Genomic DNA, 27,963 nt, shown 5'->3' with positions numbered 1-27,963 from the left:
TTATATCGACAGCTTATAAGTAAATTTCCAATTTATTCTCACAAATATCAAGTAATTAAATTCAATCATAAACATTTGTATATGCGCGTTTGCATTGTACATCAGACTTATAGTATTGATGATATTCATGAAATATAAAGTTCATATCTACAATTGATATAAATGAATTTTATATGTTTTAATAAACACATAAGTTCATTAATGAAAAAACACTCCTAAATCACAAATTAATTTGCATTTTTCATTACTAAGAAATGAAAACCATAAAGTTATTAAATTCTCAACTAATTCACATCACAGAGCTTTCACTTTCAATTGTTTCATTTTTGGAGCTCTTTTTTTGGCAAGTCTGCGTTGTTCTTTTTCTTCCCATTTTCGTTGTTTATCTGGATCTTCTTCTTGAAGAATACGTTCCTTTTCAACTCTGCGCTTTTCTTCTCTTCTTGCAGCAGCAGCTTCTACTCGTGCTGCATGCGTAGTTTTTAAAAATGCTTCTTCTACTTTTTGTCTATTTTTATCAGTCTTGGATTTTCCCTAAAAGTTATCAGGAATAAAAATATTAGCAATTTGTTTTGATAATTACTAAGGATAGCATTTTTGATAATTACCTCTTTTGATAATTTAAATCTTCTTATTTTATCCAACATATAAAATGTTAGTTGTAACAAAGGTCTGATTTTCTCCTGATTTTCAGATTCATTTAAATGTCCCTTAAGGCTAATATTCAAACCTACTAATAAAACTCGTTTGACTTCTGGCATGGTAAGTTGAGTTGACTCTCTGTTAAGAAAATTATCACTTGTAATTATAATGTTTATGATTTCATTTATAGTATTTATTTAAAAAACTTACTCTTGTTGTTTAAGACCACTGTACTGATCGCTTATGTGAATGTAATCAATGTATTGATGATATTTATTAAAGGCTTGTATGACTTTAGCATCCAAAATAGCAGATGTTGCTTCAGAAATTTCGGACATAACAAAAAATCCTGATGGTAAATTGAATTTTTCACCTGATCTTCTCTCAGGACAATAGACATTTATATCAGCCATTTCTTTAGAAAAGTGAATGGCAGTTTTTTTAGTCGCAACAGCTAAAACAAAATTATCAATTTCATCTTTGGCCAGTTCCACCCTCAAATGTGCTTGGTCATTTTGTGGACGAATTATCTGAGACAATGAGGACACTAAATCTTGGCGTTTCAAAAGTTTAAGTTCAATTAACAAGCTATCACACCCAACTCTCCCAGAACAATATATGTTATATAAAGAATCACTTTCTTTGATAGGGCCATCTGTAGTTTCTTCGTCGCCTCTTCTTCCATTATCACCTACTAATGAAAAATTATCTAAGAGAAGTTGCTTATGATCATTGTAAAATGTATCAGCAATATGGCAATTCTTGGTCTTTCCGTTGATGTAATTAACAAAATAAACTAGTAAACCAACTAACATCAAAATTTCAAGATAAAAACTTTCCCATCTTGTGCGTAAATGGGGAGGAAGTTTTGTGATTGTTAAGGTTTTTGGCTTTTCTTCAATTTTTGCATCAGCACTTGCACCATCAACTCCTTCAAACTCTTCTTCATCTTGAAAATGATCAAATTCATTGTCACCATCTTCCACAGAAACATCATCCTCTTCATAAGGAGCATCTTTTTCTACATCTTTTAACTGTGGTGAAGGATGATTTTGATTGGATGCAGCTTTGTGTGTGAGCTTCTCATCTTCAAAATCTTCAAATTCTGCAAATTCATTATCTTCAAAAAGTTCTTCTTGATAATGTGCAGTAACCCACAAATTGGTTCCTACCAAGATGATATGGAGTAATACAAGCCACAGTTTCATTTTGTCTGCAACACAAACAAAAATAATTGTTTAAAAAATGTCTATGCAATAATATTGAATTACATGATAATATTATTTTTAACACAATTTATGCATTATTATACATAAATGTTGGACGATTCATATAAATCAGAGAAACTGATGAATATAATACTGATGAATAATTGAATTGTAAACTTTAAATTTTCGATTATGCAATTGAGAGCATAAAAGTTATAACACACTTCAAAAATAAACAACACCTACTTTGAGTATTTTCAACACATTATTTTAATAGAATCAAAGGGGTATTGTTAGACGTGAAAAATATAGCAGACTGAATTATTATTAGCGAATAAGGCAAACCTCATAAGATCGAAACAGCCATCAAGCCACGTCGTACTTTTGAACTATAATTTGGATGTACTGTATGATGCCTGTATGATAATTTACTTAAGGTATACCTGTATATTACTCACGTGAGTAGCTTATCTGTATTCGTACAATGCACCCACGTTAATAGAGTTGAGTAGACTTTTATCGTTTTGATTGACTCATTAATACAGTAATAATTACACGGTATCTCGAGTGCCTTCAGCTTAGAACCCCGTGAATGTAGTCACAATATTATGACAACTACTAAGCAAGCGCTGTTTTCACTTTTTTAAACTTTTCAAGTATAGGGACGCGTAGCGCAAAAGCTTACTCGACGATTGTATAACTTTTTTACTGCATCTACATAAAAAGACGATTTCTTTTTAAAATGGATAACAACTATTTAATAAATTTATAATTTTCTGTTAAATATCATGGAATCCTGCAGAAATGATTGAAAAAAAATCGTGACAGGCATCAGCAGGCAGCGCTGCGCATGCATCTAGCTTCATGATAACTATATGTCAAACTACGAACAACCCTGCGGCTTGTGCCCTTCGGGGTGGTATAGCAACGGGTTATTTGATTGACCATAAAGTAAGAATAATCAACTTATTTGTTTTTACCGAATAGTTTAAACAATCCGAATGTTCAACAGTAGTTATCCAAATTCTGACCCGTTTCTAGGCGTAGCAGTGCGTCAACAACAAGTTGGTAGTTGATACGAAAACTTATAGTTCAGGGGTGAATTTGCGCTGCAAGCATTTTTTCATATGAAAGTCGGAAGGATCAATAATGTAGCTGTTATTGGATTCATTGGCAACTCGCTATCTGTCGTTTGGTTACTATAAAAATACGTATGATACTTTTCATTTTATTATATTGTAATTCATCGTGGATAAAAGTATTTAATTAGTGCTCGACAAGTTTTCTAATTTATTGCTTTATTTACAGGTATTAAATACTTTTCGACGATGGATAATCTAGTCAAGTCTGCAAAAAAACGTAGTAGCAAAGTCTCATCGACTATTGAAGTTGCTACACAATGCGTTCAAGTAGTAGTACGATGTCGGCCAATGGAAGAAAAAGAAATCGCTAAAAATTATGTTAATGTGGTGGATATTTTTCCTTCAAGAGGAGCTGTGGAAATACGCAATCCTCGTGAAGAAGCGGACAAAGATAACGTCAAAGTCTTTTCGTTTGATTCAGTTTATGATGGAAAATCGTCTCAACAAGAAATATATGAAGAAACTGTTAGGCCTCTGGTTTCTTCAGTCCTTGATGGGTTCAATGGTACAATATTTGCGTATGGACAAACTGGAACTGGTAAAACTTATACGATGGAAGGTCCAAAAAATGACGAGGCTAAAAGAGGTATCATACCTCGGTCTTTTGAGCACATTTTCACACATATAAGTAGATCAAAAAATATACAGTATTTAGTGCGTGCCAGTTATTTAGAAATTTATCAAGAGGAAATTAGAGATTTACTGCATCAAGATCAAAATCTTCGATTTGAATTGAAAGAAAAACCTGAAGTTGGAGTCTTTGTTAAGGATTTATCAAATTCCATTTGTAAAAGCAGTGAAGAAATACAGCAATTAATGAAGAGTGGGAACCAAAACAGAACCATTGCAGCCACAAATATGAATGAACATAGTTCAAGATCTCATGCAATTTTTATGATTACAATTGAAATGGGAGATAACTGTGGAATAAGAGTTGGTCGCTTAAATTTAGTTGATCTGGCAGGGAGTGAACGTCAAAGTAAAACTGGTTCCACTGGAGAACGGCTAAAAGAAGCTAGTAAAATTAATTTGAGTTTGTCTGCTCTTGGTAATGTAATCTCAGCTTTAGTTGATGGTAAAACTTCACATGTACCTTATAGAGATTCAAAACTGACCAGACTGCTCCAGGATTCATTGGGTGGTAACTCAAAAACAATCATGATTGCAAACATTGGTCCTGCTAGTTACAATTATGATGAAACACTTACAACTCTAAGATATGCTAATAGAGCTAAAAATATTAGAAATAAACCCAGAATTAATGAAGATCCTAAAGATGCTTTACTTCGACAATATCAAGAAGAAATCCTGAGGCTTAAAGAGCAGTTGACACAGAAAGCTTCAGTGCCAAAAAGAAAACCCAAAGGTAAAGTAAAAGTAGAGGATGGAAATGAGGAATCAGAATCAGAAGTAAGCCAAGAAGAAAATGCTCAGGTTTCAGAAAGCGAAAGAAAATTAATAGCTGAACAACTGAAAGCAGAAAAGCAGGAAGCTGAAGAATTAGAGCTTAAAATAAAAGAGCTAGAAAGTAAAATGTTGTGCGGAGGAAAAAATATTGTTGATCATACAAATGAACAACAAAAAGCAATTGAACAAAGGGCAACAGAAATAGCTGAACGTAAAAAACGTGAAGTAGAAATGCAACAAAAGCTAGAGGAAGAAGAACTCACTACTCTTGGTGTACGAGAAACTTTTACTAATTTACAACAAGAAGTTGATGTTAAATCTAAAAAATTACGGAAGTATTATGCTAAGTTACAAGTTTTAAAACAAGATTTGGATGATGTAACAAATGAGTATAATAGAGATAGAAGAGATTTGGAGCAAACTCAGCATGAGTTGATGAAAGAATTGAAATTAAAATATTTGATAATAGAAAATTTTATACCAATTGAAGAGAAAAATAAAATTCTAGCAAGAATAAGATTTGATGATGATGAAGATCGCTGGGTTTTGAAAAATCCAGAAATATTAAATATTGATCCTATAAAACGTTTAGTTTCTTCGCCAGGCTTGCGGAGACCCACTTCAGAGTATGCTCATACAGCTCTTGCTGTAAATAAAGGCCTGAGGTATGCAGGTGAAAATATTTTGAACCCTGAGCTTGATATGCCTGCCCGTACCACTCTAGATTATCAAAAACCAGTAATTGCTCCCACAATTCAAGCAGTTTTAGAAAAAGCTTTACGCGATGAAGGAGATATAGATGTTGATGCATCAAATGCTTCTCTAAAAAACAGATCACGCTTGCTATCAGCAAAATCTCGTCCAAAATCTATTGGTAAAAACCATCAATCTTCAGCACCAATTTATCCAAAAACAAGAGGTTTAGTTCCGAAGTGAAATACATTTTTTCTTTAGTTTTAAAAATAAGCTTTTATTCAAATTTGTAACAATAATGGATTTATAGGCAAGACTCAGAATTAATTGATTATATTATGTTATAATTTTAAATATTCGATTTTAAATTGCTATTTTTTACATTAATCTATCAGTTTTAATTCGTAAGATGTACCAAAGAAACTACAATGTAAGAAATAAAATTTTTATGATTTAAATGATTTTTATTTTACAATCTTTATACAACTGTACAACCATGTAGTTATACGAAAAAAGATTTGTTAGTAAATACTAATAAAACAAGGTTGAAAACAAAATGATACAAATTTAAGATGTTTATATTTTATTTTTTTTCTGGATGATACATTTACATGTATGTATTTAGTACAATTTAATATTTTCAAGTTCTTCATTGATTAAAAATATTAATACTTATAATATTCGTATTTCTATACTATGAAATTTACTTTTAATTTTTCAACTTAAAAATTCTAGGTATTTCTTTCACATCAATACAGTTTTACAATGATTTTTTAGTGGTTATATCACAGACCTAGCTATGATAAAAATTTACCCACTACCACATTGATTTTAAATTGAATAAAAAAAAAGAAATTTGTAACAATGAAAAGAAAGTTACTTTCATAAATATTTTCATATCGATTTTTAGATTAATTCAAACATTTAATTTGAAAACTATTAACTGGATGGTTACTGCATTTTCAAGGTAAACCATTTTTATTTCGTGTTTAATTATTATTCAAACCAATATACTTACCTGTGAATATATAACACGTGATGTTTCAAAGTTGAAATTTATAAAAAAAATTAATAAATTAGTGTCAATGCACATGTATTCGTATACATTGCTCCAAAGTATCCTAGAATCATTATTCATTTTTAAAAATCAAATATTTTGGAAGAATCCAAACGATTCAAACTAACTCGTTAATTATGACTATCTTAAATTATATTTTTTTAAAAATGTTAAGGCACCTTTAAAATATTAATTTGATACAAATTTTCATATCACATAGTGCTCAAAGTATAGTATAAAAATTGTTGTATTCAAATACTATATAAATTAATAGTACAAATTTTTTTAGAATATACTTGTAAAAAACGATTGATAACATTATCAAAAACCATTACATTCTCAAAGTTCACTTAGACAAAAATTATGTCTAGAAAGTTAATAGTATTTTATTAAACGAAATAATTGGCAATGTGTAGGAAAAATGTATTATTTTATTAAGTTATTTTACATAGCTTACACATTATATGTACATTGAATTGTAAAAATTTCTTACAAATCAACTTAAGATTTATCAAAAAATAAAGTTAAAAATAATGATCAACTATTCCTATACAACTTACTTTAGTCATACATTTTTTGAAGTATGTTACATTAAATTCATACGATGCGTAAAAATTTCATGATGGGTTCTGACACTATTAAGAGTTCTTTAAGTTTTGCTCAACTTAGTAAACTCGAATAAAAATTATTAATTTTAAAAAATATAAGAAACGTTTCTAACAATGTTATTTTTTTCAGCATTAATACAACCCAAGAATATAAAATTATAAATGAATGCATAACATGTAACTGATAAAACTATGATTCAAGTCTGATGAGCATTTACTAAGAAGGTAACTAATCAAAAGAAAAATAAGTCCATGAAGCAATATTATCAGTCGATAGAATATTTAAAAGTCATTTAACATGTAACCAAAGCTATTCATTGAATACTATTAATAAAAACGTTGTTGTTGAGAATAATTATTAAATGACTGTTGTTGGGGATAACTGGATGGTGGTGGTGCTCTTAGTGGTTGAGGAGCCCCAAATGACGAACTTCCATAGTTAGATTGAGTTGGCGGATATGGATTGGATGAAACTCCACCGTATTGATTTTGAGTATTCATATTATTGTAATTTGAGCTGAAGTTGTTAAATCCATTATTCATAAAAGAAGCAGCTCCACCGTAAGATGGAGGTGGTTGTGGTGGTTGTGGTGGAGGTACCATGCCATAATTTTGATACTGGTTTGACGGATATGACATTTGCTGATTGTTTGGAGGAGCTGGATTCATATTGAAATTCGAATAACTGTTTTGTGGCATAGATGGAGCAGTAATTGGTGGTATCAATGAGCTGGATAAACCTTGACCAGACAGTGGTGAGTTTTCCGACATAGGCGAAATGTGAGACTTTGTCACAAACTTGTTCGGCAGGTCTCCCATGATATTGGCGATCAACTTCTTCGTTTCATTTAAGATAGCGTTAGGATCGCTATTTTTGGGATAATCAGTGGATTTTTTCAAGTTTGGTGATCGCGATTCTGAACGGGACCATGATTTTGGTGATTTAGAACGGGACCTCGAGTATGAGCGTTTTTTGGCTCGTTCGTTTTCTAATACATTCTTATCGGCTGCTTTGTAAATATCTTCGTATGAATAATCATCATCGTCATCGTCAGACAAAACCAATTTCTTAGGTTTTTCATCAAACCTTTTCCGTTTATCTTCTTCTTCTTCCTCAGCGAACATATCAAGCTTGGGTTTCCATTGATCTTCGTCGTCACAAGGATTATGAGTGCCTTTCCGCATTGAAAATGGAGAAGTACTTCGAGCGGGTCGTAAGAGCTCATCGTTATCACTCTCGGGCGATATAGGTTTTAATGCTGGAGAGGCTGATGAAGAACCCAAGTTTACGTAGGCTCGTAATTTTTCCACTCTGGCGGAGTCCGTGGCCTCGAGTTTTTTCAAAAAGTTGATAAGACCATGCTGTTCATCCGTACTTAAATCCTTGAAATTTTGTAAAAGTGATTTCAAATCGTTATCCGATAAACTTTCCATTTTGACAGCTTGATCAAGTGGTTTAATCACTTCAGGCGTTTTTGAACGTAAGCTCTCTGTAATACTGTTCAAAGCGTCCTTGACGTTTGCAACACTTGCAGGAGTTGAAAGACCTGGAACATTGGTAAGCTTAGCTGCACTTGCTGCAGTGATAGGTATCGGTGGAGGAGGTACTGGTTGTACTGGAGGCGCGGGGCTTGGATTAGTATTTCCTGCCGTCAATCCTTTGACAAAATCTGCGGTGGTCACAGGTTTGTCGCTATTTTTCGAGGCTTCCGCCATACCGACGACAGCGTTTATCAAGGTTTCAAGTTCCTCTTGAGAAACATTTGTTCTGCCTTGAGCTACGAGTGCAGCTGCTATTTGTTGGGCGATCGCCATTTTATCGACCGTACCAACACCTGGAACGCTGACCGGTTCAGATTTTCGAATAGAATCTAAACTGCTTGTATACACAGTTTTAGACATGAAGCTCAACGAGGATCTGGTTTGTTCAACAAGCTCTTTCTGTTTTCTCTCCTCTTCTTCCTTCTTTTTCTTATTTTCAGATGTATCATGAAGCAATCGGGCTATATTTTGAATAGCATTTTTGGTCGCTGGAACCGCTACTTTCTCAATCATACCTGTAAACGAATACATCGAAAATGAGTGAATAGTTGATCAATCTAGTTAAAAGTTGAAATTTTATCAATTATAGATTCTTACCTGCAAAGAGTTGTCCTTTAAGTTTTTCCTTGACTGTCTCGAAGAGAACGCTTACGTCTTCGTCGAAAAGCAACTCTTCGGCAGAATTAGGTTTAGCCTTTTCAGCAGCCAGAGCTTTCGATAACAAAGCAACAACTTTGGGACCAAGAGATCCCAACTGGTTCTCGAGTGCAGTGAGCAGTCGGAGTAAACCGATGATTTCGAGATCTTCTTTGAGTTCCTCTTTGGGAGGAGATGGGGAATTGTTACGATCGACGGGATAAGGAGTCGCGTGGTACCTAGGCCTCGACGGAGGAGCGTAATAGGACTTGTAGGGCATGCCGCGTCCATAAGATGGAAAATAGTCCCGGTCTCGGTCTCTATCGCGTTCGCGATCCCTGTCACGGTCCCGCTCTCGGTCCCTCTCTCTGTCGCGCTCCCTATCTCTGATGCGATCTCTATCTCTGGGCTCGCGGTCGCGATCGCGTAATTTGTCTCTGTGTTCTCTGTCTCTCTCGCGTTCTCGGTCTCTGTCACGCTCTCGATCGCTGCGCGATGGTATGAACTTGTCAACTTTTTTCAATGTGCCGACGTATTCGACCTCGTCGTCGCTATCTGGACATTTGCGGCTGCGTTTTTCTCCATTCGAGGGTTTCGCTCGTGGAGCCGGTGGAGCCTCTAGCGAGGGTGGATCGCCCGAAAGTTCAAGCTTTTTCTTAATTTCATCTTTGCGCCTTTCGAGCTGCTCCGCGTGCAATTCCCGCATGCGTTTGTTCCAAAATTCAATCCACTCGGGTTTGAAGTCGTGCTTGCTTGGGTCTTTTCCCTCTTGCTGCAGTTCTTTGTAGCGTCTATTCCAAAACTTTTTCCATTCTTCGGGATAAGCAGGGTGTTTTTCAGGATTTTTCTCGTGATATTTAAGCAAGCGATCGAGCGATTCTTCCGAGCGTCGCAACAGGGCTCTATATTTGCCCCAACGACGCTCCAGCGAACGAGAACGACCTCTTGACTTGGAATCGGATGTTCGTGCAGTATTTTTGCTGTTACCACCGCGACGACCTTCGTTTGAACCTGAACGCGAACGCTTTGGCGAAGGACTACTTGAGATGCTCGATAACGATGAAAGCGATTTCGCGTCGTCTGCATCGTCATTGTCTCGGTTGCTTTTGCGACTTTTTTTTCTGTGCGTTGATGTTGGTTTTTCAACGCCTCCAGAAGATGTATCTCTTGTGTTGAGACGAATTTTGATACCACTGAAATTAAATTTAACGATTTAATTCATTTTATTTAGTGATTTGCTTTGTATACAATACGACCTTATCATTTGAATTGATTCAATTATATAAAGTTGATATGAATTCATTGACATGTTAGTTACGATAAAAATTCTTTTTCTCGTTATAATCTAACGATTTATCAATGCAAGTGTATAGTGAAAGTTTTTATTACAAAAAATTTCAAAAATTATTAAATTTCAAACTAGTCCAATGTACCTTCATATTCGTTAATACTTTTGAGCGGTTATTAGCCCTAGTAAGATTATTATATAACTATAAGTTAAATTAATATCTCTTAATTAAATTTGATAAATTGAAGCTAATAGTGATAAACTGATTTGTCATGGATTATAAAATTATAAATGCACATATACTTACGGTTTTGAGTCCAATTTTTGGTCAGGTCTTGTATTTAAGCTTTGAAATACTTTGTCCAATTTAGACTCTTCTTTTTTTTCTGACTTTTCTGGATTTTCTTCAACTATAGAATTAATATATTAGATGAATTTTACATGTACAGTTTAGAAATAATTGAACAATTGAGTAGCTATAAAATTTTAGTATTTACTAACCTTTTGTAGCATTTTCTGAAATTGACTCTGCAATTTTTGCTACCCACTGTGCATCATAAAGGTCTTTGAAGGTATTTTCTTGTGACTCACTAATTGAAGAGAATAAATTTTTTAATGAATGTTATTACTATAGGTTTAGTATAGACTAATGTTTTTTTGTAAAGTAGTATCTGAAGAAATATAAGATTCTTTTGTAAAATATGAATACTAACTTACCGAAAGTGATAATCTTGACATATTTGCTTAATGATTTGCGTTTTATTTTTTTCAAAAGAATTTTTATCCACCAACTGGGGTTGCAATCTACCAAAATGTTGTTCAATTTTTTTAGCTGCTAACACAGATATTTCATTAGCAATTCTTTTGTAATTAGGAGAACGGGGAAAATCAACAATGGCCCGTGATATTGTTGGAAAATGACAATTCAAATAAGTAATTCTGTGATTATAACTTGTGATGTGTGCCATAACAGTGCGTGGGTCTCCTCGTTTATCACAAAGTACACACGTATAACTTGGTTCTGGACTTGCAGAATCAACGACCTCAAGAAGATATTCTAAACCAACTAATGGTGAGCTTCTATGACGATCCAAAGTCATTTGAATAGTTGTAGACCTTGAAATTTGGTCTTCCATGCCAGGAGGAATTGGTTCTCCTGGAGCAACTGCACCTAAACTGGCTTTACTTTTTTTTACAAGATCTGATCGTTTTGACCATAGAGAAATTGGGTAAGGCCATTCTTCCAGTTTGATTTTATGTCGGCTACCAATATTATGGCTCAATATTTTATGAGCTCCAAAAAGGGCGTTATTGCAAATGTGGCACCAAATGTCACCATCTTCAGTCTCAGAATACACTGGTCGAAGAACTCCATCTTCAGCTGTGACACTAGATCTTAATAATCTTTTACGTTCATATTCCTCCTGAAATACAATAAGTTTACTTACTTCATAAATTAAAAATATCAAGAGTATGACATAATACTTCACAAGTCTGAATTCAAAAGCATTTTATTTGAATTCTATGGTAATGTAAACATACTCCCAATTTTCCTTGTTTTGTATGCACTTAATTTATCAACGTTTTTCGCTGACTATTTTAAATGACACAACAAGGTAGAATTTGTTGAGCAAAAAGTTCAAACTGATTAATAACAGTTGACTTTCATACATACACTAACCATTATAAAATCACTATGTTTCTGATGATAAACACTATGATAGATTGAAAAATTGAATAATACACATTGTATTATACTTTTTTATTTCATTTTGATTCAATGAATCAAAATTAAAAGTAAATACATGCAACTATTGTTGCAATAAAAAAGTTGTAATGCACTTGTTTAAAGAAAAATTATATTTACCTTTTCTTGATTTTCATGAGAAACACTTGATGGATTTCTTCCTTCGATGTCTAGATCATCAAAATTCTGCATGGTTAGGTGTCACAAATAACCATCAAAGAACTACCACCAAAGATTACGTCTGAAAATTAAGCAAGACTATTCAGTTTTAGGAAAAGTTAATATTAAATTTCTAATGCTGAAAGAACATTTTTTCAAAAAATTTTATATGAAAAATCATATTTATAAATAAAATATTTCAATGATACTCAAAAATTTCTTATTTTCAATAAGTCTTCTTAACAGGACAAATATTCATTTCGGGAATTATTTCATTTTATAAATTACATTGCAATGCAAGTAATTTTCTTCTTATTTTCTTCTTTCTTATTGAATATTAAAGATAAAATAAATCTAAAGTGCATTCATAAAATTTTATTAAATTAATGAAATTTTTACAATATTTTTCACAACATTTGTGAAAATTAGTCCTTAATGATTAATTTAGGATCAATGCATAGAATTAATACCAATTATAATAATTAAAATCAAAAAGAATTAATGTTTTAAAAATAAAAATGTTGAGTTATCAAGTTGAAACTAATCATGGTTTTTACCTAACAGTCTGCAACAACTGAATTTAAACAAATAATTTTGAAAAAGATTATTTAGTTAATTATTTAGTCAACATTTTTATGAATGAATTACACATAGAAAAAATTTAAAACCATAAATAAATTCAAATCTCAAATGATTTGTGTAATAAATAAATTCTTTTATAGTATTACTGCCCTAGGCCACGAAAAACAGAAAAGTCCCAGAGTACGTGTAATTAGTGGCTGAGGCAAAGCCAAGGCCGATAAACATGTGCTCTGGGGCTATCTTTTTTCGTGGCATAGGCCTGTATACTATTTTTCATACACAGTGGCCAGAAAATTGCTCTTCTTACTTTGTGCAGCGGCAGGAAAGTAGTCACTTTTAGGCCGCTGGTATGAAAAATGTATTTTTTTACATCAATTTTAGTAAAATTTTGAATTCTATTCAAAGAACCTAGTTTAGAATACTTTTAGATATATGCATAATTATATAATAGCCATCTTATTATTTGAATTAAGGCTTCCAGCTACTTACCAGGGAAAAGCTGGGATCACATAGAGTATTATGAAGAACGAATTTTTCCAATTTTATAACACTATTTCATCAAACTACTGATAACTTTAAAATAAGTTCTTTTCACAAAGTTAAATAACACCTTTAACTTTGCTAATGAAAGAACATGTTTTATGTTAGTTTTTTTTAAACAAAATATTTAAGTTTATTCCAATTTTTGGTATTATTTAAAAAAAACTGTTTCTGTGCATTATGCATTCTTTTAAACATTGAAAAATCACTCTTTATAAGTAGTATTTATCTTAAATAAAAAAGAAAACACATCATTTGTGTTTAAATCAGTTTCGAATTCCTAAAATAGTTGTAGCAAGAACTACTGTACAATGTTAGTACCTATTTATCTGTAGCATTAAAAATGTACTTTATAATGCTGACAATTGCAAGCTCATTATTAATCTAAAATTAATGATTATTGTACAGAACTGAATTTTTAAGAATAAAAAGTATAATTTTTATCATTATACAATTTAGTGATATTGTCTTGTTAAGCAATATGGAAGGTAGTAACACGTTTCACGTTCATGTAGCGCGGTCTAAGGAAATTAAATACAGCACACATCTTCAAGTTTATTATTTGAATTAGATATAGTTCAATATATCTTCAAATTAAAAAGAAATACTGTGCTGTTGTTTTTGTACCCCGGAATGGCTTAGCTTAAAGTTAAAACAATAACAATATATGCAAAATTGCTCACCCAAACCCTCTAAACACTGGCGCAAAGCAATCTTTGAGGTACTTTTGTTTGTTTTTGAAAATGACACAATTTTTGGAAAGTAAACTGACTTCTAAAATATAAATTTAATTTATGAATTTTTGACACAATTAAATGTGTCTTTCAGTTGTACTCTCAATACGTTGATGATAAAAGCTTTGATTCAGTTAATTAATTGCTCACATAAAATTCCTGAGCTAGAATAATTGAATGTTCAATAACATGTTTTCTATAATCTTTAAAAATATTCTTTAGAAAGCTATAAGCCTTTCAAAATAGTTATGTTAATGGCTTCTTATTGCTTTTTAAAAAACTATCATTCTTAATTGCTTAACAATTATGTTTTTTATATGCCCAGAATCCGGCATACCTTTAATGATTCACAAAGTTTATCATAAAATTGCATTCATAGTAAAAAAATTTTCGTTGTTCAACAGTTTATATATAGTATAACTCAGTATACCTATACAATAACTTAGAATTTGAAATGTTTGTCAATCAAACAGACACACTTTATCTTCGTTTAATTAATTGAGCAGAGATATGCAAGCAGAGAGATCTTGCTGTGAAATGATATCAACCTCACTATTTGATTAATAACCTATGAAAGTATTTTCAAAATCTGTGGCACAGAGGCAAAACGATTGAAAACAAAAATAAGATCCTTAAAAATCAATCATGATTTAGGGTCTTGATGGTATTTTTGTGTCAAACGACGAATATCGAGCACGATCCAAAATCGAAATATATGAAGATGAATATTTTCAGTAAAAAACAATTGCTGAAAAGTACAACGCAGTTTTTTGTTGTCATTTGATGAACATTATATACCAGACAGGCTGTAAAATTGTAAAAGTTCAAAAGATATAAATATTGAAGGAGTACACTTACCCTGGTAATCTTCAATTGATGACAGTTGAACTGTACAAAAATTTTTGTTGTCCAATAACCTTGAGCAAACAACAAGTAATTTTTAAAGCAAAATGTTCTGCTACATCAAGCGTCTGAAGATACAGCGGCCATATTTGAGTCGAGCATGCTTTGCTTTGTTAACACACGTTTAACGAACCCCTAAACTGTTGAAGGTTCCAACCTGCTTAAAGACCTAGTTGCACGCGGAGTGGTGGTTAGCTTAAGACTTTACTGGTCTTGGAGATGATTTTTGAAAGCAATGTTCAATGAAAAAGTTCGTAAAGAAAAATGACAATCTTTCCGACTACGCCATAAAGGTGCAGGTCTCACCACGACTTTATTCTAAAGATGTAAGCTTGTGCAGGGTCTTTCACACTCCACAGCTGTACTAGGTATATTCGTTCGACCGTCGTCCGTCCGGTGAAAGGCGAGCGGCAACCCGACGAACTGCAATACATAAATACAGCACCAATGCAGGCACATGGCGAGTGGCGACGCCTCACGCCACTCTGCACGTAATTCAATTTATTTTGAAGTGTTAATTTTTTTGAAATTGCATGAGTTCATTCTTAATTGTGCAATGAATTTAATAATTATTCGAATATTTCGACTTTTTACGCTTACTTGTAGATTATTTGAATTATTTTTTGAACATACGAGATTTCGTAATAATTATAGAATTAAAAGTACTACGAATGAGAGAATTAAATTCGTGCAATTCATTAATTAGATTTATCATTTTATGTTAAATGTTTCCACTCTTTTTTTTAATCGAATTTTTATCAGATTATTTTATTTTAATATATTTTGTCAAATGATTTCTCACAAGCTACTATCGTCTCACGTTGAAACTTATTCAAGCTATACCAATTCAATTTACAAATATTTGTTTTAGTCATCTTTTTTAAATAAACTATCAGTTGCACATTTCTCTTACTTGTCAGGCAATGTAATTTGCTTGTCAGGAATGCTTTCGTCACCAATGAAAAACTACTTACGAATTGGAGTTGAAGATCGCGTGTAGAACGTAGAAAGATCTCTGAAATTCTTGATATTTTATGTTTTGAAATTTTATGAAATGATATCTGAATTTTCAAGTTTTATAAGCACCTCACATGTCTCGATTTCTACCATTTTTCTGCGGAATCTGAGAGAGTTATCGAGGATAGTTTAAGGGGGTTAGGGTCTTGACTGAACTTGAAAAAAAATTTAATATTATTATTTTTTGTTGAACATATAATTTTCACACTATTTAAGTAGATAATATATGAGGCAATGACGTCGAAATGATGATTAAATGCATTTTAGGACACATGCATTTAACATGTAAGATGACTTTTTACCTTCATTTTTTCAAAAAAATAATTTATTTGATTTTAAAATGATGCCATAAACACAAAACTCATTTTTAATAAAATATTTCGACGTCATTACCTCATATTATAAGTACTTAAATAGTGGGGAAAATTTGAAAAGGATACAGTGTTTTTTTAAGTTGTGTGAGAAAATTTGCTGTAGTTACCTTATTTTTTATTATTTTGAGCTGAAATAAATATTCATGATGTAAATAATTTATAGATAAATCCATTTTACTATGTGCCCCAAAAAAGTTATTAAATTGACCCTACCCCCTCTTTAAGAACATGACTTGTGGACACGTAGTAAGCAGATTTCTTGAGAGGAAGCCACATAAGCAATACTTCTGATTTCATACACTTAATTGTACGCACGTTTTATAGGATAAGAGCACTTGTAAAGCGACTGCGAGTCATACATCTTATTTTACGAGTTCAATTCAAACATTTTCGGATATAATATGATAAGTAATATCATTTTTTTTTTAAACAATTTAAATTTTTAGGGGGGTAAAATGTATTTAATAGCAGATACCCTAACATGAAATAAGCACAATCAAATTTAGAATCATGTAGAAAGATGACATTAACAATTTAGTCTTTATCGCACAAAACTTGAATTAATTGAAAACACATAGACGTAATAAAGGCAATTACTTGCGGAGGCATCGATTCAAAATATAACTGTTAATTTTATAACGGCTAATCCGATCTCGAGAGGAAAATTTCATGCGAATGGTATAAAAAATAAAAATCGACGAGAGCCCGGAAAGAGGCGCAATCTCGAAGAAGCAAGTACAGAAAAAGGAAGGAGATTTGGGCGAATCGAGCGAGGCTCGACGACCTTGCACGAAAAGTCGATTTAATGGTGTGTGTCCGCAGCGCGGCGACGATCGCATTTATACGAGGATAGGAGCGGATTGCGTTCGACGGCATCTGGATTGTCGGTTACGAGCGCGTCCAACGGTATTTTCGACACGAGAGGTCGGCGCGCGATATGCGTGTGCAGCAGCAGCTCTGCATGCACACGTCGCGATCAAGCACGTGGTGAACGGGCCTGCGAAATGCGACTCCTCGGGTGGGAGAAGAAGCCTCGCCGATCCGAGCCACCATCGTCTCGTATGCGTTTCGCGCGCTCGATGGCGCATCGACGAGTCGCCCGCGCTGTATCGATGAGGCATCACCAGAATCCGATCGCAAGACCATCATCCGGTGCCATCAGCGAAGTGACATGATTCGGCGACACTTCCTCTACCTGTTGTTGCTCCTTCAGCTGTGCATCGAGACCTACCAGTGGCCTTTTTCCTACTGGTGGTCGGGCACGTCCTCCAAGTCCCAACTCCCGGTGCACAAGGCCATAAGCGCCGCAGCCAACAGCTTGTTTCCTAGAGGTAAGCCTCGACTGATAAATTAATTCCAGTTGACTTATTTGTAACTGACTTTTCGTGAATTGAAAACGATTTTTAAAATAATCCAGCGATATAAAATTGTATCACGAGGTGTTTTCGTGATTCATTAAATAATAATATCATAAGCCTGTTTGGCGAGTTTTTGTTTCTCTGTCAATGTATTACGGTTATTCAAAGGGTAAATCATACGCTTGTGCTACACTCGAAGAGATTATTCGCTACTGTGTACGTTGCAGATTTTATAATTTATATTTAATTTATTATTTACATAAAACTTTGGATTTATACGTTTTATTCTGTTCTTGAAACTGCAAAACCTCTGCCTCAATAAAATTTACCGTATAATGTTCATAAAATTATTTCAAATTTACTTAAGCTAAAATATAAATATTTGAAGTAAGAGTTTTTATAGGCGAGTATTTAAACATAGTATGCTGGATGATATCTGATGGTTTATGTACTAATTTATTGAACACTTCAAACGTTACATCAACTTTTTTTCAATAATTTTGTTAACAAAAATAAAAACAATATCTTACTCCGTCATTATAAAGCATTCATGTTTGAATTAAAAGAAGCCGCCGAGGCTTAAGGAGATCTGGACCCCACGTTTTTATCGGGCGAGACAAGCAAAGTTTTTTTTATTTTTAACTTTTTCTGTAATTCGAATTTCGACAAATGGCTCTAAGGCGACCTTCACTTTGTCTCTAAGAATAAGTAGTTAAAATTACAGCCCATTCCATTGAGCAGATTTCCCGGAAAACTGGATTGAAAATTTTGATCAAGCATGGATCAAAAGTCAGGATCAAAAATTATAATCCAGTTTTCCGGGAAATTTACGCAATGGAATGGGCTGCAATTTTAACTGCTTATTCTTAGCAACAAAATGAAGGTCGCCATAGAGCCATTTGTCGAAATTCGAATTACAGAAAAAGTTAAAAATAAAATAAACTTTGCGTGTCTCTGTCGATAAAAATGTGGGGTCCAGATCTCCTCAGAAAAATCTTTTCAGGGTCAATACACACGTTTCATTCGATTTAATAGCAATCATTGCATTAACTAAAATATTATTATTTAGTGATAATTGGTAGGTATTTTTTCCTGATATTATTTGAATTCTCTTCGTAAAAAATCGAATTGATCAAAAGATCGTAATCGAATGCAATCGAATAATAATCGAAGATGCAATTGAAAAAACCAGGATATTTAAACTGAACGAGAGGTTGAACATATTTTTACGACTATTTTAGGTTTTATATAAGAAAATTAAATATTTGATGTAAACAATTTAAATAATTTATTATCTTCACAAATTTTCAAAAATATACAATTTGTATTAAAAATAACAATATTTAAAAATTAGGATAATTAGGAAATTAGGAGGAACAGTAACAAGGAACAGTAACAATATTTAAAAATTAGGATAATTAGGAAATTAGGAGGAACAGTAACAATTTCATTAACTTAATATTCAATAACAGAATATAAACAATTTCAATAACAATATAGAAAAGATAGCAACCTGAATTTTTCAATTCATTTTTAACAAAAGTAACATTATAAAAAGTAAAAACAGTTGCACTATATTCATGGCAGCACCTGTGAATATAGAAAATTTAGTTGAATTATCTTTTATGAGGGCATTAGATTCTTTTTTATTAACATAAGTCTATCTGTTCAATTACCTGAATATACGCAGACCAATTCATTGTTGAGAAAGTGTTCTGGCTTACACGCGCACGTATTACCTTGACATTCCAATGTATTATCTCCACCCTTGCCATCGGAATGGTAGCAGCTATCGTTAGCTCTGTCGCACGGGTGACCATACTCTAAAACCGATCAAAATAGTCCTTTATCGCTTACATGATAATATTTACGACAGAATGAAAAAACTGATGACAGAAAAAAGAATGGGCAAAACGTTTTTAAAATTTCATATAACATAATTCTAATTCAATGAGCCAGAGTAACGCACTAAAATACCACCGAGACAGTGTAATCTAAAAAACAAGTGCAATATGTGACGCATAGGTATAGTCGTAGCTCAATGAAATGAAAGAAAGGTCAGTGATCTGAAGGGTTCGTTGAACCAGTATATAGACCGTGAGCATACACGCACGCACACACATACTCTCAGATGCGCACACACGAAGCTGCAGCAGCGGCAGCAGCGAGAAAGGGTAGTGTAATGGATCAATCTCACCTGTATTACGAATGCATCGTTTGCTCGAGGCACTGTAATGATGCCCGAGCTCGCAGCGACAGCGACGCTCGACGCAGAGGGCCTCGCCGAGGCTGTCGGCGGCGCATTGGACGCTCTCGGTGCACTCGTCGTCGAGATTCTGAGCTTTCGGCAGGCAGCTGTCTCGATTGCCGTTCAGGATGTGCGTCTCCGGGCACTCGCACGCGCCGGACTTGCAGACGCTCATCTTTACTTTTTGACAGTCTTCCGTTTTCGAGCAGCCGTCCACTTTGCCCACAGTAGTCGCTGCAAATTAATTATTTCGTCATTCTCGTACGTTCGTATGTTTATAATAATTAACGACTGCATGAGAAAATTTACAAAAGTAGAATTTCACGGAATATCGACTAATTCGCTACTTGTATTCTCGATTGATTTACGAGCTTTTAGGTATCAACAACATTATGAATTAGATAAATAGCCATGATAGCCATGCTATAAACACGTGCAAAACATCTAGGTCGGCCTATAGCAGACTTCGATTTTTCACTCACTCGGCCCATAACGAATTTATTAATCGAGATTATTATAGAGGAAGTCGTTTATTAAGTAACTTTTGAGCTAGGAAGTATAATCGATAAATACCTTCATCTCGAGATCTCGGCTTGACGCTGAGTTCTTTCTCTGTGCAGGGCTCGTAAATTTGTTTTCCCGGCTTGATGCAGTAGCAGAGCGGTGCGTGACATTTCGGCTTATTAGCTGCATTGATCACCTGCAGACAAGCATCGTCCGAAGAACACGGCACAGTTAAAGCGCCTGTCGGCAAGAATTAAAAGAAAAATAATTAATTCGTTTATATTACTGCACAAAGTCAATTTTTGCACAACAAGCTTTGCTTACCGATTTCTTCATTCAAAGTTAGAATAACGAATAGAAGTATGAATGACGGTCGCTTCATGGTGTTTTTATTAAAGTTCGGCAATTTGGAAACTGATGCTGACAAGTTTCGAACGTGCGTCCAAATCAAGAGATAGCCGGAGACTAATCTGTGTACAGTAGCCGCTAGACGCTACAATCACTGTCCAGTCACAGAATTATACACAATACACGCGTATTGTGATTTTGCTATTTCCTCGGTATTTCAAAACATCGAGTAGGGTAATGAACTCTAATTTATATTCACCTATAATACAAATTCCCTTCTCCTTGAAATTCTTTTGCATTTTTGGCGCTGCCTGATTACACGTTATTTGAATTGCTTTCTACCATAGTCATAAAACATTTTTTGTTTGAATCATATTCCCACTCAATGCAAACGCAAAAAATATCATTATGTGGGCTGCCCGAACCGATGCACGGCTCGAGATGACCCACGCGACTTTCTACGTATTCGGGCCACGCAACGCAAGTCAGCGGTCGAGTCAGCATGTCGCGCAACATGCAGGCCGATTGTCGTTGCGCGATAAAACCGATGAACTTAGCAGCGCAGATCATTCGAAACCGGCTCGCTACTTTATTAGATATGCATCGTCGTGCGTCGGTGGCGCGATCAAGAAAATGCGTCCGATTAGACGTTTTTGCGAGAGCGAAAGTACGAGAATTTATTGGGCAGTCGCAGTTCCTTAGCGAGCTAAAGTACACTCGAGCACTTCATTTTTTTTCTCGCGGTCAATCTTCCAACAGAGTCGGAGTCTATAATTTATTTTAAACTCCCTCTAAACATTATTAGTTCAAACATAGCAATAATTTCACCAATTATTATATTAAAAAATAATGAATCGTGATATAAGTTTTAAACAAAATATAATTAAGATTTCTTGAAACAAATGACTTAAAAAATCATCGAGTTTTATTTTTTGAATTATCTTCAACACTTGCAACTATCAATTGTGATGTTATTATGAAGTAGAATATTTCATGATTTATATCATTCATTTTGACGAATATAATCAAATAATAAAAATATACTTGTAATGGATATGATTAGTACAGTATAATATTGTTTATCTTTATTCTAACCCATAAAATTTTTCTATTTTTCTTTTGCGGTTCCCGTGTTATCCATTTGCTTGGCAAAACAATGTAGTCTTCTTCCACCTTCATCATTTAATGTTCCACCCATAGTCAGTAAGTATTATTTTGACGCAGTATTTTTCTGCCTCGTCGACCCATTACAGCCATCTGTCTTATAATAGACATGATCAATAGAATCTAGAGAGCACGTGCATGTTTTCGTATCCTCAACATCACAGAGCATCGCACACATGAAACCTTTATTAAAAATAAATATTCGAACTATAAATATCGAATTCACTAACAATCAAAAAGTTTCTTTTATGTATGCAACAATAAAAAAATTCTATGCAAGTATGATTTTTAATATTGTACTTGTCTTTCCAATCTCGCCGAATCGACTTTCCACGTAGATGAGATTCCTCGAGAAAATGATTACATTATTATTCTAATAAAAACAAAGTTTCTGAAATTATTATCAATCTAGACTTTGCCTTTATGATAGTGACAACTAAAAAAACGATAATTAATCTGTTTTATTCATTTGTAGTGCTAAACTTCTTTCCTGAGCCGGTGGCTGAGGATTGTATTTCGTCAGACAAGCGTCGCCGTGGAGTTTGCATGAACACCTATGACTGTCAAGAACGGCGTGGACATGCGAGTGGAAGCTGCGCCCTCGGTTTTGGAACATGCTGCATTTGTAAGTAATCCGCCCCTTTTTATGATTATACTTTATTTTTTAACCATTTATCGCAACTATTATTTTTATTCCATAAAACATCTTTATTGATCCCTATGGAATATTAGACCCTATCGCATCGCTTATCGATGTACACAAACATGCAAATACACGTGTACAGATCGCATCTATGTCAAGCGTCTGGGCTATCAAACCTCAAGTAATTTGATACAAACCATATAGCTTATGATTAATAATGGTCGAGTGCCTAATTAAACTGTTGAGCGAGAATATTAATAATCATCAACGATTCAGAAGATGAACATTATCATGTATGAAATTGAAGATATTTAGCGTAGTACGCAAATGTTACTTTTTTATTTTTTCAAAGCTTTGTTTCTGTATATTATTTGTGAATTATTCATTTTAATTTTATGCGTATAATTGAATAATCAACACGAACCACTTGCTTTTAAGATTATGCTTTTAAACTATATTTCCATACCATTGTGGTATAAACATGTAAATTGTTAAATCCGAACCATGTCTGAAGCAAATTTTAAGGTACGGATAATTGTTCTTGTTGACACTCGCTAAATCTACCAAATGCAGAACGAAGTATTAAGTTTATTTTGCATTCCTTATTAACAAATGAAGAACGATTCGAATAATACTTCTATGAACTATTTGTAAATGCAACATGAGTAGTTGAAACTTGTATGATTATCACGCTTTGTGAATATGCGCAGTGCTTTAATATTAAATGAGAAACATACGTTTTAAAATATTATTATTACATATAATTATGAAACTGTTTTGTTATTTTTAAAATTTTTCTTTGACATTTTGATAATTTAATATTCTATGCTTGTTAAAATCCTTTGTATAAATAAATACTTACAGAAATCATTAAAAAATTACAGTATATTTTATTTACACTATAAATTTCATATTTGTTGTTTATAAAAAGCTTCGTAAATATCTAGAAATAAAACTGTTGTCGTAAATTTTTAAAACATTATTTATAATGAATTTAGTAAAACGCGTTTGAAAAGTTTTATTTTTATCTTCATAAGCTTTGATATCTACTTATGTTACACTTAATATTGAAAAAAAATAGCAAATATTGTTGTAATATTATTGTAATATTATAGGAATTAAATAAAGTTATTACAAGTTATTAATACTATTCAATAAGATGGCGAGTCAAGCTTGAAAATTATTTCATTCGATTCATATAATTCAGATAACTTGCGAGAAAATTGAAACTTATGTTAATTAACAATATATTCATTTTTAAGACGTATCCTCTCTTCTTGGTTCAAACGAATTGAAAAATTAATTACGCATTTTTATTTATGCCCGAAAAAGTTATAACCGACTGTAGTGGAGAAGTTCAAAACAACATGACCTACATAACGAATCCAGGTTTTCCGAATCTTGTAGACCATCCAATGAACTGTTCAATATTAGTAAAAAAGGTCGACCAACAGATTAGTCAACTGCGCATCGATTTTCATCATTTTAATATAGTAAGTGATGCTTGCATTAATACGATTTTGAAAATTGCCACGAAATAATTGCACCATGATCAAATTATAAAAAGTACTTAAAATTATAATTATAATAATGATTGCATTTAAACGTTTCGTAAAGTTTTGTAGCGTAGCGAAATTGTAAGCACTTGAGTTGAGATATACCTATAAGTAAAAAGAAAAAACTTGCTTGTTGAATTTTTCTAGAAATTTTATTTTAATACGCGACTTTCAATCTCTTATCAACAGTGTTTTATGCATGGAGTATCACTAGTATTGAAATATAATAGTTTACATAGTTCTAATGAGTTTCTATTTTCCAGGGACAACCAAATCGAAAAACTGGAGTATGCGACGACGACATTATGGTGGTAAAGTAATTATTTTCCTACGTAATAAAGATACATAACGCGTTACTTTTTAATGTATTCCCCAAAAAAAGTTTTCCCAATAAAATGTCATTAAAAATGTTGTCATCGTATAAAGATGTTTTTTTACTAGGTTATTAACTTTAACGCGTCATCTCGCATGCTAAAATATTGGATGTACTTTCAGGTGAGATCAGGAGAGCGGACTTTGCATCTCTGCGGATGGAATAGCGGCCAGCATAGTAAGTACGTATACTGTTATGCATTCCTCGCGAATGCAGCGGCACATGAGCTCGTCGGTGCAGAATCATTCTGATCAAAGCAATCGCGCGCGGCAAACCTACTCTCGAGTTACTTAAGCGCTGTGATTAAGCACCTTCGTGTAGGTACTCGCACAAGTTTGTTCTCTCGCACTCCTGCGCGCGCGCGAGTCATTACAGTCAAATTTCCGTACGACTGTCGATAAGTCAATGAGACGTCAATGCGCCGCCGCTGCTCTAGATGCTGTTCTAAATTAATGAGTGATCCGATTGCTCATTAAATTTACTGATTCGAGTGATAGTGACGCCGGGAAATAACAACTAAATTTATCAAACAAATTTTTTTTAAGTTTTGACTAAAAAATCTGCTTACGCGTCTAGCAGCAACATAACATAGTTATTTTACAAATTATTTAGATAAATAATCGGTATGGTAATGTATTTACGGTTAATCGCAAGTTTTAATTAGTATAGCCTCAAAGTATAATGATTAAAATGCAAATAGGAAAAGAAGGTAAATCGTGCAAAAGCCGAGTTGCGCAGGTCTCGCGGAAAACTCCAGTCTCGGATCGCATCGTAAGAAGTTGATATATTTCGTGTGTTGCAGTCTACGTGGATATTGGCGAGGAGCCAGTGACGATAAACTTTCGATTGCCAGGTAGCATGACGTCGCGCATGTGGGAGATGAGCGTGCAACAACTGGGCTTCGAGCAGCGAGCGCCGGCCGGCTGCCTCCAGTACGCGCGCTCCGTCAACGGCACCCTCCGAACCCTCAATTACCTGCCGAACGGCCGCTACCTCGCCAACTACGACTACCTGATCTGCATCAGGCAGGAGTACGGCATGTGCAGCATCGCCTACGAGCCCTGTGGCCGCGACTCCTTTCGCATCGGGAGCTCGCGTCGGCTGCGCAACGCCACCACCCTGCAGCAGATCACCACCGAGGCTCCGAGCATATTCGACTTCGACTACGAGGGCTCCGGTGCGTCCGCCGAGCAGCAATTCTCCGCCGTCGGCAGCAGCGACGGCTCAGCGACGAAAAAGTGCCGCGACAGGATCCTCATTCCTTGCGACTTTGAGGAATTCATTACGGTGAGACTTTATTCGCGCTTGTAAGAGCTTCGCTCGTAGTCGAGGGATCATTTTAAAGTCAAAGTGAAAACGATCATTTTTTAATGCTTTTTACGTAAACCGCTTAGTCTTACGCGTACTTAATGAATCTCGCACGAATTTACAAGCGTCGAGAGTATTAAGAGCTCTCAAGATTCGTCGATGCAGTGCTCAGTGGTAAATTTCGATTAAATAATGTGCTAATGTTGAGCCTGCGTTTACATAAAATCGAAGCGAGCTCATTTACAATTCATTCGTGTAACGGAGCCGTTGAATCCGATGCCTTGATGGAGCAGTAGCCAACGCGCAGGGATAGACCGCTCAGAGTCTTAATGCAGAAACGAGCGCCCTCGTGTACTTGGCGGTTTAATTAAGGGCTTATAAACTTGCCTCTTCATTCGATTTATGACATTCAACTGGCTTACGAAAATCATCGTAGCTCTAGGGCCTGTAAAATCTACTTGCGCACAGTTTATAACTTGACGCGCGATCTCTTCTACGTACACACACGCGCGCGCCCGCGTACGTTATACATACAGCTAAGTGAATTTAAGTGTTAACACGTGTATAAAAGCTGCGGAAGCCTCGAAATGGCAAAAGGTCAATTTGCAACTTTGAGCTGGGGCAGGAACGCGGCGGCGCTCGAGCTTTCGGCTGCCTTCAAAGGGCTCTAACTTTTCACGCTTGTTTTATAGCCTGGTAACGACGGCACCGGCATCTGCGACCTTGAACACTGCGGCATCTCCTTCTGTCCAATGACGACGAGCACGACGACGAAGCAGCGGCCACAAACGACATCGAGCGAAAACGGACCGAACTGTCGCGTGGAAACTTCGGCGCTTCCTTTCCATATAAGAGTGGACTTTGGACCGGCTGGGGTGGAAACTGCGGCAACGCCGCCCGAAGACATGACTGGCATGTGTCTCAGCTATGAGCAAATTCCTTGTGCTTCTTAAGTCACCTTGCCAACTTCCAACTTTGTCTTCGTCTGAGTTTCGCGTAATGTGTACTCGTTCGTATATTTTGATGTTGACCTTGATGCGCTTAGAGTTTGATCAACATCATAGTCACAAACTGTTGTCGATATTTTTACGAAACAATCATTTTTAGGACGTTTTCATAACTAATTGCAATTGTTTTGTTGTTTGTTAGATTTAAATTAAGTGAAGACAATATAGACTTATTTAATGTTACTTGCAATCTAAATATTGATCTTGTGATTTATGAATACACTTGACCTCGATAAACTTAAAATGATAAGTGTTTCATGTGTAATCATTTATATAGAAAAAAATAAATGATATGTAATGAAAAAAAATTACCGAAAACTTTTTTATGTTACTGGAATTTTAATAATCTATGGTTTCCATTTCGGCTAGAGCTGTGAATTTTTTTTCACTCAAATTCTCAAGTAGGAAAAATGTAGGAAAAACTTTTTTACTACATTCCAAGTACGTTAGTCACTCCACTCGAAGATAACAAGAAAGTGATTTGTTATTGTGAAAAAGAACAGGGTTGCTCTCTGGAAGTCATTATATGGCTAAAAACCTATCGATGTCAAATTGTCTCAAAAATTCAATACTGAGAACCAAAACTGTCATACAATAGTTTTTCAAAATTAAAAGTAAAAAGTAAATGATTTATTATAAATAGCTGATGGTTCGGACACAAGATTTATGTATATTGATGAGAACAGAAATGGTGGCTATGAATCCATTGTCTCTTCTATTCTTTTGGAGAAAAAGAGACAATGGATTGGGAAAGTTTTCTTGATTGCGCAAGCTCTAGGTTTGCTTAGGCATTTGTTAATAAAGAAAGTTTTCTGAAGCGCACAATGCATTCGGATGTTTGGAACAGTCATTAGTAGTGTGCTATTTTAGGCTGCTGCTGCTACTTGCACCCCATCTATTAAATCTGGCTTGGGAATAATTTGTGACTAGGAATACTAGTATCAATTTTTTTAACATTAAATTTTTATAACCTGATAAATTAAAGTTCGTCTGTATTTTGTTTCAAAACAAAAATATAAGGATGGGTATTGGCATAAAAGAACAAAATATTAGATTTTTAAAGAGTCAAATAGTTTTATTTACAAATCAGTGAGCTTATCTTGAAGCTTCTGTTATTACGTACAATACTTTTATAATATATAATAATAATATGTTGTCATATAATATTAAATCTA

At 34.2% G+C, this 27,963-nt stretch overlaps 4 protein-coding genes across 7 annotated transcripts; 2 read left to right on the top strand and 2 right to left on the bottom strand.

Moving 5' to 3' along the window:
* Nucleotides 1-13: 13 nt before the first annotated feature.
* On the bottom strand, nt 14-15,293 carry LOC106649853 (coiled-coil domain-containing protein 47-like). 4 transcript variants are annotated; one of them, XM_014367527.2, is made up of 7 exons: nt 14,844-15,285; nt 12,091-12,211; nt 10,941-11,647; nt 10,725-10,813; nt 10,531-10,633; nt 8,897-10,128; nt 6,561-8,814 (listed from the first exon to the last, which is right to left on the bottom strand). In XM_014367527.2, the coding sequence occupies exons 2-7, from the start codon at nt 12,160-12,162 to the stop codon at nt 7,085-7,087; spliced, it is 3,933 nt and encodes a 1,310-aa protein (XP_014223013.1). In that variant the 5' UTR covers nt 12,163-12,211; nt 14,844-15,285; the 3' UTR covers nt 6,561-7,084. The 4 variants fall into 4 exon arrangements, with proteins under 4 accessions (XP_014223016.1, XP_014223014.1, XP_014223015.1 ...); XM_014367530.2 differs by lacking the exons at nt 6,561-8,814; nt 8,897-10,128; nt 10,531-10,633; ... (1 more) ...; nt 10,941-11,647; nt 12,091-12,211 and adding exons at nt 14-534; nt 609-780; nt 853-1,855 and having other exon boundaries at nt 14,844-15,293; XM_014367528.2 differs by lacking the exons at nt 6,561-8,814; nt 8,897-10,128; nt 10,531-10,633; ... (2 more) ...; nt 12,091-12,211; nt 14,844-15,285 and adding exons at nt 14-534; nt 609-780; nt 853-1,855; nt 2,309-2,403.
* LOC106649854 (kinesin-like protein KIF3B) lies at nt 2,709-5,553 on the top strand. The gene is made up of 3 exons (XM_014367531.2): nt 2,709-2,801; nt 2,892-3,061; nt 3,159-5,553. Exon 3 carries the CDS (start codon nt 3,179-3,181, stop codon nt 5,333-5,335), a length of 2,157 nt encoding a protein of 718 aa, XP_014223017.1. The 5' UTR covers nt 2,709-2,801; nt 2,892-3,061; nt 3,159-3,178; the 3' UTR covers nt 5,336-5,553.
* A 2,157-nt stretch (nt 15,294-17,450) lies between the features above and the next one.
* On the top strand, nt 17,451-26,734 carry LOC106649735. Its single transcript, XM_014367323.1, has 7 exons — nt 17,451-17,610; nt 22,377-22,526; nt 23,877-24,037; nt 24,364-24,411; nt 24,596-24,650; nt 25,276-25,760; nt 26,474-26,734. Exons 1-7 carry the CDS (start codon nt 17,451-17,453, stop codon nt 26,732-26,734), a joined length of 1,320 nt encoding a protein of 439 aa, XP_014222809.1.
* LOC106649813 lies at nt 18,953-20,887 on the bottom strand. Its single transcript, XM_014367444.2, has 5 exons — nt 20,714-20,887; nt 20,459-20,629; nt 19,835-20,119; nt 19,314-19,460; nt 18,953-19,227 (listed from the first exon to the last, which is right to left on the bottom strand). The coding sequence occupies exons 1-5, from the start codon at nt 20,769-20,771 to the stop codon at nt 19,160-19,162; spliced, it is 729 nt and encodes a 242-aa protein (XP_014222930.1). The 5' UTR covers nt 20,772-20,887; the 3' UTR covers nt 18,953-19,159.
* Nucleotides 26,735-27,963: the final 1,229 nt, after the last annotated feature.

This window comes from Trichogramma pretiosum, unplaced genomic scaffold, assembly GCF_000599845.2.
Source record: "Trichogramma pretiosum strain Unisexual culture from Peru unplaced genomic scaffold, Tpre_2.0 scaffold12, whole genome shotgun sequence".
In the NCBI taxonomy this organism is placed as follows: domain Eukaryota; kingdom Metazoa; phylum Arthropoda; class Insecta; order Hymenoptera; family Trichogrammatidae; genus Trichogramma; species Trichogramma pretiosum.
Note: the sequence above shows the minus strand (reverse complement) of the source record. Positions and strands in the feature narration are given on the sequence as shown.